At 40.9% G+C, this 12,647-nt stretch overlaps 1 protein-coding gene across 2 annotated transcripts in view; it reads right to left on the reverse strand.

The window, feature by feature from the left end:
* Positions 1 to 12,647, reverse strand: part of MDGA2 (MAM domain containing glycosylphosphatidylinositol anchor 2) — a 695,817-nt gene that overhangs the window by 396,170 nt on the left and 287,000 nt on the right. For both annotated transcript variants that reach the window (XM_090034430.1, XM_090034431.1), the window contains exon 3: positions 2,657 to 2,831. In XM_090034430.1, the coding sequence (XP_089890556.1) occupies positions 2,657 to 2,831 (175 nt within the window). The remainder of the gene's footprint in view (positions 1 to 2,656; positions 2,832 to 12,647) is intronic.

Raw genomic sequence — 12,647 nt, forward strand, 5'->3', positions numbered from 1 at the left:
AAAATTACAAATATTTAGTTTTTAGGTGTTTGGAATGAGCCTCCACTTTTGAAGGAAATGGGCTTTTCCCATGAATCTTTTCTTGTCCTCCTGTTTTATATTGGCTAGATTCAATCTGCAGTGGGTATCTTGAGGCCATCACCATGACTGGCTGCTTAGACACATTTGAGTGTAAATATTTGAAAGAAAATTAGTGGGAAAGCACAGCTGGAACCTGAAGATTATTCCATATTCAAGAAGCAGCTCTCCATTTCAAGCATAATACAAATAGGTATAAGTTGCATAAAGATAATATACATCAAGTATAAAACTAAGAAAGTAGCGTGGTATATAACATGGTATATATAAAGAGGATGAAGAACCTCTTCCAAAAATCAGCATCTATCTTAGCAGGAAAGGATTCAGACATTAAACAGTTACAACCATTTCCGAAATGTCGTATCTGAAACCTTGCAAAGAACAATGTTTCCAACTATTTTGTTCATCTAATAAAAGATATCACATTTGCCCAACAAACCTGGTCAACCATTTCCAAAAAAACCACTCTCAGAGCACTAGCTATGCATTTCATATCATCCCTGATTTCAAAGTTACTGTCATTAAAATGCTACAACTGAGAAATTAATGATATTCCAATACATTGATACTGAGATAAGAAACTATAGGTAGCTGTAGCATTATGCAACTCAAGGGACTGCCTGTGGGTCGAAACAGCTAGCAGCGTACAGCTGACTTGGTGGAGATATCTGTTCAGGGCCTATATGTGTAGGCAATTTGGAAAGAACAAGAATCACAGCAGAATGTGTAAGCTCACATGTGCTTTGGATGATATGTATGCCAACTGAAGGTACCTCCTAGAGCTGAGCATAATATAATCTCTTGGTCTCTTGGACATTGAAAAATGTAATAATCATTTGTTAAAGCCATCTATTAACTCTTTATACATTATTTTAAAATTCACCGTTAATCTACAGAGCATGATTAAGTGGCTACACTACATAAGGCTCATCAGTAAGCTAAGCAAACAAAACAAGAAATGTCCTGGAAGTGTGTGGGAGAGGGAAATCAGCTAAAATATATATAATTTAATAGAAGTCTGGGCTTCTAATGTAGCTCATTATCTTAACCTTCATCAAACAAGGATAGCGGTACTGATAAAAAATCTTTTATCACCATTTAGTGCTGATAAAATCTATGGCAGAGTCATTCTTCTTAGAAATGTTATTGAGACAGTCAAATCGAGAAGGGCTTGGGGAAGAAAAGCGATACATTGGAACCCCGCTGTCTTGCTTCCTGGTCTTTTACGTAGCACCGCTTGCATCAGAAAATCATCCAAACACATGCAAGAATACCACCTTTTTTCTGCAGTGGTTTAAAAATGGGCTGTCCTGCTTTTCTACCCTCTGGCATCTGGTCAAAATAGGTATGGCCATGCTTACTTATCTGAAGGCAGGGGAAAGACCAGTAGATTTCTAGTGAAACCACTTCTCATTTAGTGATGAAGGGGGGACTCTCTCATCTCATTGCCCTCCTTACACTGTTCCAGCAAGGGGCTTTGGAAAACCTTGTCCTCTGTTGCTCTGTCTGGCAACATTAAGGGTGCTGCTTCTCAAGCAAATGCTAATTTGCAATAGTTTTCTATGAGCACTGGCAGTACAGGAGATGCAATATAAATTACTCGCTTGTAAAACCTAGATCGATTGCTAGAGGTGAGAATTTCAAAAGCCCAAACAAGCATCTCAAGCTGCATATATCCCCCACTCTTACCCCATGCACTTCCCCAAACAAATGCATTCTCCTAGGCCATTTCTTCTGATCCCTTCTTGGCTTCTTTCATGTAGAAAGAGGCTTGCGATGCCCTGTATTTGTGGAGGTGGGGGTGGTGATTTCTTAATCTGTGCTCACTTGTCTGTCAAGTATTTAACTTCATTGATCTAGCTCGTTTGGGGACATATTAAACTGTGTACATTGCATTTTTGCTTTTAAAAAGGAAAAACTCAAAAGTTCATGGCACAGCATTATGCAGTAGAGTTTATCAAAAAAAAAAAATCTGAGAAAGATGAATCCCCAAATTTCATCGCTGTTGTTAAAGTTACATATTCAACATGGGAATATGATTGTCATTAAAAAGGCAATTTTACTGGCAATTACCACACGGTGGAGTCCGGAATAGCGTGCTTGTTAGCAAATGCTGACATTTTAGCAGTAATCACTGTAATAGGTCAAAAGTATCAAGAAATCAGGAGATTTAGTATTTGTGGGGGATTAAAAACTGTGCTAAGGAAAGATAAGAACCTCAGCAAAGTCAATGGCAAAACTTCCACTGATCTCAAAGGCAGATGGAGCAGGCCCTAATTTAACGAATCTCTGGTGACAAAATGCCCTTGATTTCTTTGCCCAATTTTGCAATGGCTCCTTGGGTCACCTTCAGGGTGATGAGTCGCAGGGATTACTTGCATAGCTAAATGATGCCAAAAAGGGCTCAGTGTCTTTCTTCTAAACTTTCATGAATGTGCAAGTTTGTACATGAATGCGCGTGTTTGTAATTTGCACGGGACTGGCAACTTCCCAACTCTTAGTTAACCACATTCATATCATGCCACATAGCAGAGGAGGCAAATAAAGTCTGCTCAGAGCTTTCAGAGCCATTACTTACAGTAGACATCCACTCTTATTGACTTTATAGCTGGCGAACCCAAGCCATTTTCCGCCTTACAGTAGTAGCGGCCTCCTTGATGGCGCTGGATATTGGTAATCCTCAGAGTTTCGTTGAAGACACTTGAGTCTTGAAATCTGTCAGAGGCACTTCCTGCTGTTTTCGTCCACCTGATCTGAGCAAGCATCAAAAAAGAGTTGTTACTTTAGTTCGGTTGGTTGTAAAAGAGGAACACAGTATAACTAAATACAGGGGGAGTCCTTCTACCAGCCCATGTCCTGAGAGAACATGTTGTACTACTGATATGGGACTTCCTTCTAAATCAAATTAAGTGTACCCACACATAATCAGACACTAAACCGTAGTACACTGCAACCATGTTCCTTTAGCAACACTATATTTGCAGTAACCAATTACCTGAGATGGAAATAATTCTCAAGCATATAAATGTCTGCAGTGAGGATGTATGTCTGTAGTGACTCAACCGACCATCACTAACGCATCAGTTTAAATAGCTGAAGAAAAATCCTCTCTGAGCAAAAATACACAGAGCACATCAGGATTCACTCTTTGCTCTCCCTTTTAAAATGGCAGCAATCTATTTTTAAAGTTTTACCTAGGTTTACACACAAAATCATCTCAATGAGCCAACAGTGGTAGCATGTAATGGCCTATACTGAAGTCAGAATTATGCCATGGCACAAATTTCTATTAGGAAACATCTTAAAATTAATACCAGTTGTGTGTGCACATGTCTTTCTTTTTATATATAATCCACATAGCTTCTTGCAATTTCAAACAGCTTTGTACTTTTTTCTTTAATGGTTTAACACTTTTTTTCTTTTACAATAATTATAAATTCCTTTACTCCAATAAATGTTTTCCAAAAATGTGCAAACTTTCCAGAGTGAACATTTCTAGCAAAAAAAGTGACAATACAGTCGGGTGTCTAAAACGCTCTCTCTCACAAACACTGGCATTCTCTGAAACAGCTGTGCAAAAAAGAAGCAGCTCTGGTAGTGAAATAAGCAGCCACTATGGTATGATTCAGTTAAAAATTGATATAATTGGATGAAAGCTGTGTTGAAAAATATCAAAGCGACTTGAAAGAGCTAAACTTTAGAGGGAAAAAAATGTACATAGTGTTGGAAACATGTCCCATGCCATCACTCAGGTTTGTCACCACCTGACTCCACTAACTTCACAGAAATATTTCACTCCTAGGACTGTTGAGAACTGCCCCAGACACTTGTTCATAACTTTCCCACCTCATGTTCAACAGAGATGCAAAGTCTATGCTGGAATTGCCAACAGAAACATGCAGCTTTTTGCTAAACACAGACCTCAAACAAAAACCCCTTCGGGGAAAAATAAAAGGCCTCAAATAGTTTTCTCCCTCACTGAGTCTCCAGTTACCTGTCTGTGGCTGTTAAAGGGAATCCTTTTTCAACTAACCTTAAACTGAAAAAAAATAAAGTACTGTCCTTGCAATAGTGTCCTTGTCCTCATGCTTTACCTGTGGCAAGTCAGAGGGTGTTTTTGATGTTTCTGGCATTATGCCTGGTACTTGCATGTGAAGGTTTGCTCCCAAAGATTTGAAGAATAGGTTAGGCAAACACCTGTCTAGGATGATTTTGACAGGGATGATTTTATTTTCAGCACAAGGTTTAACTAGAATCTAGATGACCTCCAGAGGGACCTACTTTCCTACTATCCTTATGCATTTACAATGGTAATGAAGACACTGCAAACAGCTAAGAACAACATCCTGCTGGGAGCAATGCTAATACGATTACAGTTTGTTTGCTGGTAAAACTGGGAATGGTGGCCAGCTTGTACTGACCGCATAAAACTGAAGGCCCCCGTCTGCACCCTGAAGGATCCTGAGTATGAGCAGAACATTGCTGCTGTTATTCGTGTTACATTATTGCCCAGAGAGTCAACCAAGACTGGAGATTTAGCAGGCCCTTGGCGTGTGGATTTTATAAACTATACAGAGAAAGATGAGCATGAACCTATAGTCAATGTTAAAAGCAAGGGGGGGTAGTAGATACACTGCAGGGTAGGGCTAGGATTCAGCGTGACCTAGACAAATTGGAGGATTGGGCCAAAAGAAATCTCATGAGGTTCAACAAGGACAAGTGCAAAGTCCTGCACTTAGGACGGAGCAATCCCCTGCACCGGTGCAGGCTGGGGGGGACTGGCTGGGCAGCAGCTTTGCAGAAAAGGACCTGGGGGGGGACAGGGGACAATAAAGTGGACAGGAGCCAGCAGTGTGCCCTTATTGCTAAGAAGGCAAATGGCATCCTGGGCTCCTTGGTAGGAGCAGTGCCAGCAGATGGAGGGAATGATTATTCCCCTCTGTTTGGCACTGAAAGGCCACATCTGGAGTCCTGTGTCCAGTTGTCGGCCCCCTAATAACAGAAAGGATGTGGACAAATAGGAGAGAGTCCAGTGTAGGGCAAGGAAAATGGTTGGGGGGCTGGGGGACTTGTGAGGAGAGGCTGAGGGAACTGGGTGGATTTAGTCTAGAGAAGAGGAGACTGAGGGGGATTGAATAGCAGCCTCCAACTACCTGAAGGGGGATTCAAAAGAGGATGGAGCCGGACTGAGACCAGAAAAAAGTGCTCTGCAGACGGACGGACACACGGAGAAAGTGTTGTAAGCGTGTGGGTTTGAGACAAAGTGGGAGAAAGACATGAGAAAGAGCGCAGAGCACGTTAGGTTGTGGGTGCACCCGTGGGTTTGATAGAGGCCATATGTGAATTCCTTCCAAGAAAGGTTTTTCTCTTTTAAAGAAAAAGGAACTTTCCTGAAAAGTCACGCTCCAAATGATACTGATCCCCAGCTCTGGGCAAGGACATCCACTGCTGGACAGGTATGAAACTCATTCATTATATTTATACGCATATAAACTCATGTATTTTCCCAGTACATCAGGACCAAAAAGGGCAGTTGTGCACTGGATTGGGTGAGAAGAGTTTTCCCCTTCCGTGATCCTGGGGTTTCAAATTTGTTCCTACTCCTCATCGAGATGAACCTGAGAAACGTTGCAGCTGTTTTCATAAATAAGGGTGACCTATTCCAAAATTTCTGAGAGTGGGACAGGCACCAATACACAAGAGACTGAGGTTCAAAGCTGTTTTCTGCATGCATTATTCAGGCCAGGGACTTGATTCAAAGTCCCTGGCTCCAGGCAAGTGGCCAGGCATTTGGTTATTCTGGAAGACATCTCTTTCCAACCAGAAATTTTGTTCTGGACCTGAGCATCCTTCCCCAGGGAAAGTTCAGAGAAGCCTTCCCCAATGACATTCAGCCCAAGGAGGTGCAAGAAAGTTTGTTCTTGAGTTGGGTGAGAAGGAAATACTGAGTCACAAAAGTCCTGACCAGCTGGAGCCTGATATCAGCTGGTTCCTGTCCCTTGACAAACAGCAGGTTTACACTCGGGATGCTGGAGTTACAGCCAGGGGAAGAACATTGTTAAAACTGTCAAGAAGCTTTCAAAATGCTCTCTCCCCTGTAGGGTCCATGGGTTATTCATAATGCATGACGGTGCAGGGTGTGGGTTCACACAGCACCTTTTCTAGCTGACCAACACAATTCACGTGTGGTTTCTCCACTTAAAGAGTTTAGCATATTTGCTTAATTCTTATCTAGCATACTGTGTGCGAGAGTGAGGCCATTAGCTGAGCTATATTTACCAGTCTCAATCTGTCTATATTTCTGTTATAATCCCCTAGCTTCGGGGCATTTCAAACCATCCATAAAAATGTGCTGCAGCATAATTTTGGTACATGAAGGCAGCTCTAGCTTTTTGTAAAATTTCAATTTCCTCATCTCTCTTATTTTAAAACAAATATTGTTTTAGCTTTAAGGTAATCACTGAATCTTTTACATGATCTCTTCCCAGTCCCCCTTGTTCAACCATAATTGAAACAAGGACATAATTGTCAAGTCATGTCCTATTACAATTCTGCTGTGTTTTTTTTTAAAAGACAAAAATTGAACATTGGGAATTTTTTTTTTTCCTTGAACACTTTAAAAAGTGGGAACTTGTTGCACAGCAGGGTGATATATTCATGAGTATTCATTTTAAATGTGTGAATAAAATCACTGCTTTTATAACCTCATTTTTGAAATAATACAGACTATTTTTTTTTGGCTATGGACAGAATTACACAATGGATTATCAAACCAGAGACTCATCCATCCATCCATCCCCTCCTGCAGGCTCAAGGATTGCTTAAGCCTGGCTTGACTTTTAGGGACAAAAATAAAACTGGATTTTAGCTTGACAATAAATTGTCTCTCTTTTGGGAGGTTACTGTTAACAAGATATATGTATTCTGAAGCTGTGCTGTGTTCAGAGAATAACATCCCATGGGCCAAATGCATTGGCTTCCCTTGGAGATGTTGTGCAGCAGAGAGAACTGGAGTGCTGATTTAACCTCAGTTCATCATTCACCTTGGCTTTAATTCAATGCAAACACTAAAATGAGCTGATTCCAATCAATAGTGCATTGTTATTTACTGAACACCAAGAATGCACAAAATATGACCACTCAAGGAACCATCCTAATGTGGTAATCAAAGCAAATTAATACAGTGAAACCAGACATCTGAGCCTTGGAGGCCTTATCCAGGTAAAACGTCCATGATAGTCACTTGGACTGGCCTGGTGTAATCAGTACATTCAGGAAGCAATTAGGGGTTTCATGCACTTCCCTTTAAAATTAAATACAAGACCTTCCTCTGGCTTCCAACAGACACTGGATGGGTCAACCTGGTATGCGAGAAAGCCATGCCCTGCAACCATTCTAGCACTCTGCATAAGGCACCCTTGCTAACCTACTACCTGGGTCCTCACAATTATTTTTTAGTGGCTTTATTCTTCCAGCATCCTCGTGAAGTGAAGGAGGACCATTATCCCTCTTCTCAGGCAGGGAAGAAGGTTTCGCTAAACCCAGGGAGCTGTCCCAGGTACCACGCGGAAGTGCAAGGGAGAGAGCAGGGTGCTGAGCTGGGTGCACCGGTACCCCAGGGCTAGCACAAATACCTCTTAAGCAAAAAGGTTTGAACAGTTTTTGCATTTTAGATACCAATGATGAGGAGGACAAAGGCAAGGAGAAAGATGAGGATGAGGACAAGAATAAAATATTTATGTACATAATTATTTTTATATAAAATAATATATATTTTTAAGAAGATGTTCATCGAAGTAATCACAGGACTGTTGCCATTTTTAGTTCAAATGATGTCTTCATCCAGAAGTACCTGAGGTACATTCGTTATCCTGGTCTCGTTATGCTTCTCTTCCAGATTTCTCTGCCCTCTAGTGCAGAAGTAATGCTCTGTGATCTCTGTGCTCAATCACTTAGTATGACCAACGGCACTCAAAAATAAACTTACCTCACGAACAAGCAATAAACCCAAATTAGTCTTTTATGATCTGACTCTCTATTCAAATCACACCCACACATCCTGGTTGGCACAAGTCAGACTATTAATGTGTGCTTGTGCACAGATGCTCACCCAGAACAAGGGTTCACAAAGCGTGGCTCTCAGAACAAATGCAGGCCCTTTGATGTCCCCCCACCTAGGACTGTCCCTTTGAAACGGCCTTCTTGGGGGGGAAACTTTGGGAACCAGCTGCCCTAGAACCTTAATCCTGGCCTGTGACTGGAAATGTCTCGAGTGCTCACAACTGCACACTTCAAGAAGATCTTATCCATACATGTTTTATTCTGCTCTTTATTTGCAAGCAAAACCTCACAATAAAAACCCATTGTGTGAACATTTATTAATAAGTAAGACAGCTGCAGAAATCAGGGCAGGTGTATGAATGACTGGCTCACCGAGGAAAGGACTCTGAGTGCATGATGAATATGGATTCTAATGAAAGGTTCCCCCCACACCTACGGGCACCCATCTATTTGGTCATGACTTTGCTAGATTTGACGGAGTTAAGCAGATGTTGCCGGTAGTTCAGATGATTTCCTGTGTGTTATTTCAGCCGTCTCAGTAATCTGCCCTGTAACCTGGATTATGGTGAGAAGTGACTGGATTATTTGATCTCAAGAATGCGGATTTTAAATGAAAAAGTAGCAAATGTTTAATCTAGAAAATATCAAAACAAAGTATTTCAAATAATTTTATTTAAAAAAAAAGAAATTTCCTTGCATTTCATTTTAAAGCACGGACAAATATTTTAGTCTGAAATAAAACATTTAATTGGGAGTCAGATATATTTTTTTTTTTTTAATTTTTTAAACTTTTTAATTTTCACCAAGAAAATGTTTATCATATTATGGAATGACCAAGAATGTGGAAAACCAACTCCCCTCCCCCACACCTATTCTCCGAAGTTGCCAGCAGCTAAAAAGTTTATTAATCATACAGTTCTAATTAGGATGCCTTCAAATATATACATTTTCACCTTATTTAATATGGACGGAATCAGCATAATTTAGCTAACCTGATACACCTACACATCACCTTAGTACCTTGAGGTCTTTCTACAAGGGTTTCATTTATACAAAAAGATAATTGTGAGTGATTTCTTTATGCTTGCCTCAGAAACTGAAAGGGGAACACAACTGATTGCAGACAATTATTTCAACGCAACAAAGGACGAGTCACAGTAAACAGAATGGAAAAAAGACCCTCCCCTCCATGTTCAACATCAAAGACCATACGCACACAGTATGCATTATGGACATGTATACAGACTCAAAGGAAAAATAAGAAATCAAGAAAATTATTTTTTTGTATATAGTCTGATAAAGAACCCTAAGAAACACAGAGGTTTAAAAGACCATAGGACCCTGCACACATCTCTATTAAAAAACGTACTTCCCAAAGATAGTTTTAATGTCTTTGTTTCATTCAAAGACTATTTGGTCAGCATCCATACATTGGTTTTAGGCAACCACTTAGTATTTCCAAAAAAATTAGCAATAGATTCTGTTTTTTCCCCTGCTCCAGTCTTTTCCGGGTTCCAGATCAATGAACACAGCAGTAGCTCTACGTGCGCTGTATCTGGTCAGCGCTCGCAAGATAGCTTCAGGTGATGGGAGCCAAAAGCACAACAGCCTTCCATTTTTATTGCTACCGTGTAATTTTTTTAAATGATCCAGAGTTGCCTCCAGTCTCCCACAAGGTCACTCGAGCTAGCATATGTGAATGGGGAAAACGCACATAAAGCTGGGTAACCCATTCCTATCCCACCAGGGAAAAGTTCAGGATTAGGAATGCCCCCTATGTGTAAAAAAAAAAAACCCAAAAAACAAAAAACCAACAAAAAACCCACCCAAAAGACACTGTTTAAGTTTTGAAACTTTTTTCCCAAACCAAGTGTTACAAAAAGCAGGGGGCTGAAGAAGCTAGGAGTACAGAATGGTTTTCTTCATTTGATAAAGACACTGGTCTAGGCTATGGATATATGCAAGTCAGGCATGGAAATGTGTTCCTTTATTTTTCACATGGTAATGTTTCTGAACTGTTCTGGCTTAAAACTGGCTTCAGTTCAGTTCAGAAAGTAATGATGAGTGCTCAAGACTTGCTTCATGGAGAGTAAGAGTGATGAAACAACCCAATTAAAGGCAAGTCCCATTTAAAGTTAAAAAAACCCAACAACAATGAAAAAACCCCAAAACAAACAATGTTAATCCTGGTTCTTCGGTAGCAAGAACTGGGCTGCTAAACTGGAGACAGACTTTGATTTACAAATGCATTTCTTTAAGCCTAGTCAAATACCAGCCTGCCACAGAAATACATTGTTAGCAACCCTACAATCCCCCAGCCAGGATTTGACCTACCGAGAAAGGTTTGGTCCTCCCTGAATCGCACCCAGACACTTCATGAAAAAACCTACTCCATAAATGGAGAATCGAAGAGAGCCCAGGTTGCAATTGTGCCGTGATTTTTACAGACAGTGCAACACATTGCAAACAATTGCCGAATTCGATTATTTAATGGTGATCTAAAAATCAATCCACGCAGCTACCCCTGAAGTAGTCAAATGGCTATCAAATTTAGACACTAATCTACAAATGCTGAAATCCTAAAATGTCACGCGAAAGAGAGAGAATTGTATCTGTGTTGGTCTAAGGACATAGGCAGACAAGGCTCCTTGCATAAATGTGATTCCTTTAAGTTTATGGCAGTCAGTCTGCATTCACCCAGGGATGTCATGGCTGTCCTCGTCTTACATGCCACAGGTACTCCGAACTTAAGCGAAACAACAGAGCTAGAATTGCTTCTCTCTTGCCCTCCCCTCTCCCATGGTTTGATCCAGAAATATTCTCTTAAATGTCAGTAGACAGCTTGTGGCCTTGAAGTTAGGTACATGCAAGACGCCAGAGCTGAAGCCCTTGTGCATCTAGATAAGATGCCCCTCTGTTACTGGAAATATAAGGGATGCAAGTCATGTTCTGACTTGATCCAGAATGCAGCAGGAGGGAAAACTCTGCCCTTGCCAGTTTATCACACTATTAGTAGGGAGTGCCCTTTTTTGGGATGTTTTTACTACACGAGCAACCCTGGTAATTGATACCAAGCTACACAGGAAGACACAGGAGGTCAGCGTCAGGACAGCAAAGCTACAGGCAGTCGATTGTTATGAGAAAAAAAAAACTTTAACTGTGTTCAAAGTTCAGATCAGCACATCGCTGCGTTGTCACAAAGAGGAACTAGCTGGAGTCTATTGATGAATTACACACGAGGCTCATTTTTCTCAAAAGGTGACGCCGACTTACAAGCCAAGGAATTGACAAGAAGAAATACGGCTCTTGACAGCGCAGCGACGAGGAAACGTGTTTGAACCGATTGTTGCCTCGCCTCTAGGGATCCACAGAACGGACCCCCTTTCCTTTGCGAAAACATCTAGTTCATATCCAAGCCCAGGCTGTCTAAAGCTCATCTTTGGGGATGCATAACTCAGTGCTGAGAAGCTGGACACCAGCACATGGAATTCCTCTAAAAGGCTCTTGATCTCCTGCTCCTCGCTGCCCCAGGAGGCCTCTAAATCACCGTCATGTGCTCAACTTCCCACAGGCAAAAAAAATAAAGAGTCAATATGACAGGACATAGACCGTGCCCTCATCCTTCTGCTTTACCTGGGGCAAGTTTGGGGCGTTTTTGGTGCTCCAGGACACGTGCCTAGTCATGTGCACAGGTTTTTCACGAAGTGTTTAGGAACAGGTTAGATAAACACTCATCTAAGATGGCAGCACAGCAAAAACAACTGTTCTGCTGTATCGATTAGGCGATGCGCAATTGTTTTTCACTCCTCCATGCACACATTGTCATCAGGATTATTTAAAGCTTGGCACAAGAGAGACTCGAATATTAATATATTTGCATGTTGGGAATTAGGAACTTGTTCTGGCTTTTAAAGGTCCATTTCATGGATTCAAAGACTGCAATACTGAAAACTATGGGACCAGTTTTGGTTCCAGCTATTATGCATCACAATAGCACTTAAGCACCCAAGTATGATCCTAATCCACCCTTTATGGCTCTATAAAGAAAATATTAGCTTTTCTGCTTTGTAATAACTCTTCATCTTAGCTTAAAACCAATTAAAAAAGGGTCAAGGAAAAAGAAGATGACAACTTCCTCTTTGCTTTCATGATTTGACAGGGAGTCTACCACTGTCAGATAGGACTGTACTTCAACATTTAGGTGCATACATACCATCTGAATACCAAACAGATAAAAAGGATCTGGATACCAAACAGATAAAAAGTACACAAATTGCAAGCAATAGCTTAAAGCAGCTGTTTTCTACCTCTGGTCCATGGACCCCCGGGGTCCACAGACTATGTCTAAGGGGTATGCAAAAGATATCTATGATCAAGCAGAGGTATGTGAATACCCACACTTCCCATCCAAAGGGGTCCGCACCTCCATTTGATTTTTTTTTTAGGTACCCTCAAATGAAAAGTTGAAAATCCAATAACTTAGAGGTTTAGGGGCAAATTAATCTGTG

Source organism: Crocodylus siamensis, chromosome 2 (assembly GCF_052110815.1).
Source record: "Crocodylus siamensis isolate JL-2025a chromosome 2, ASM5211081v1, whole genome shotgun sequence".
Taxonomy (NCBI): Eukaryota; Metazoa; Chordata; order Crocodylia; family Crocodylidae; genus Crocodylus; species Crocodylus siamensis.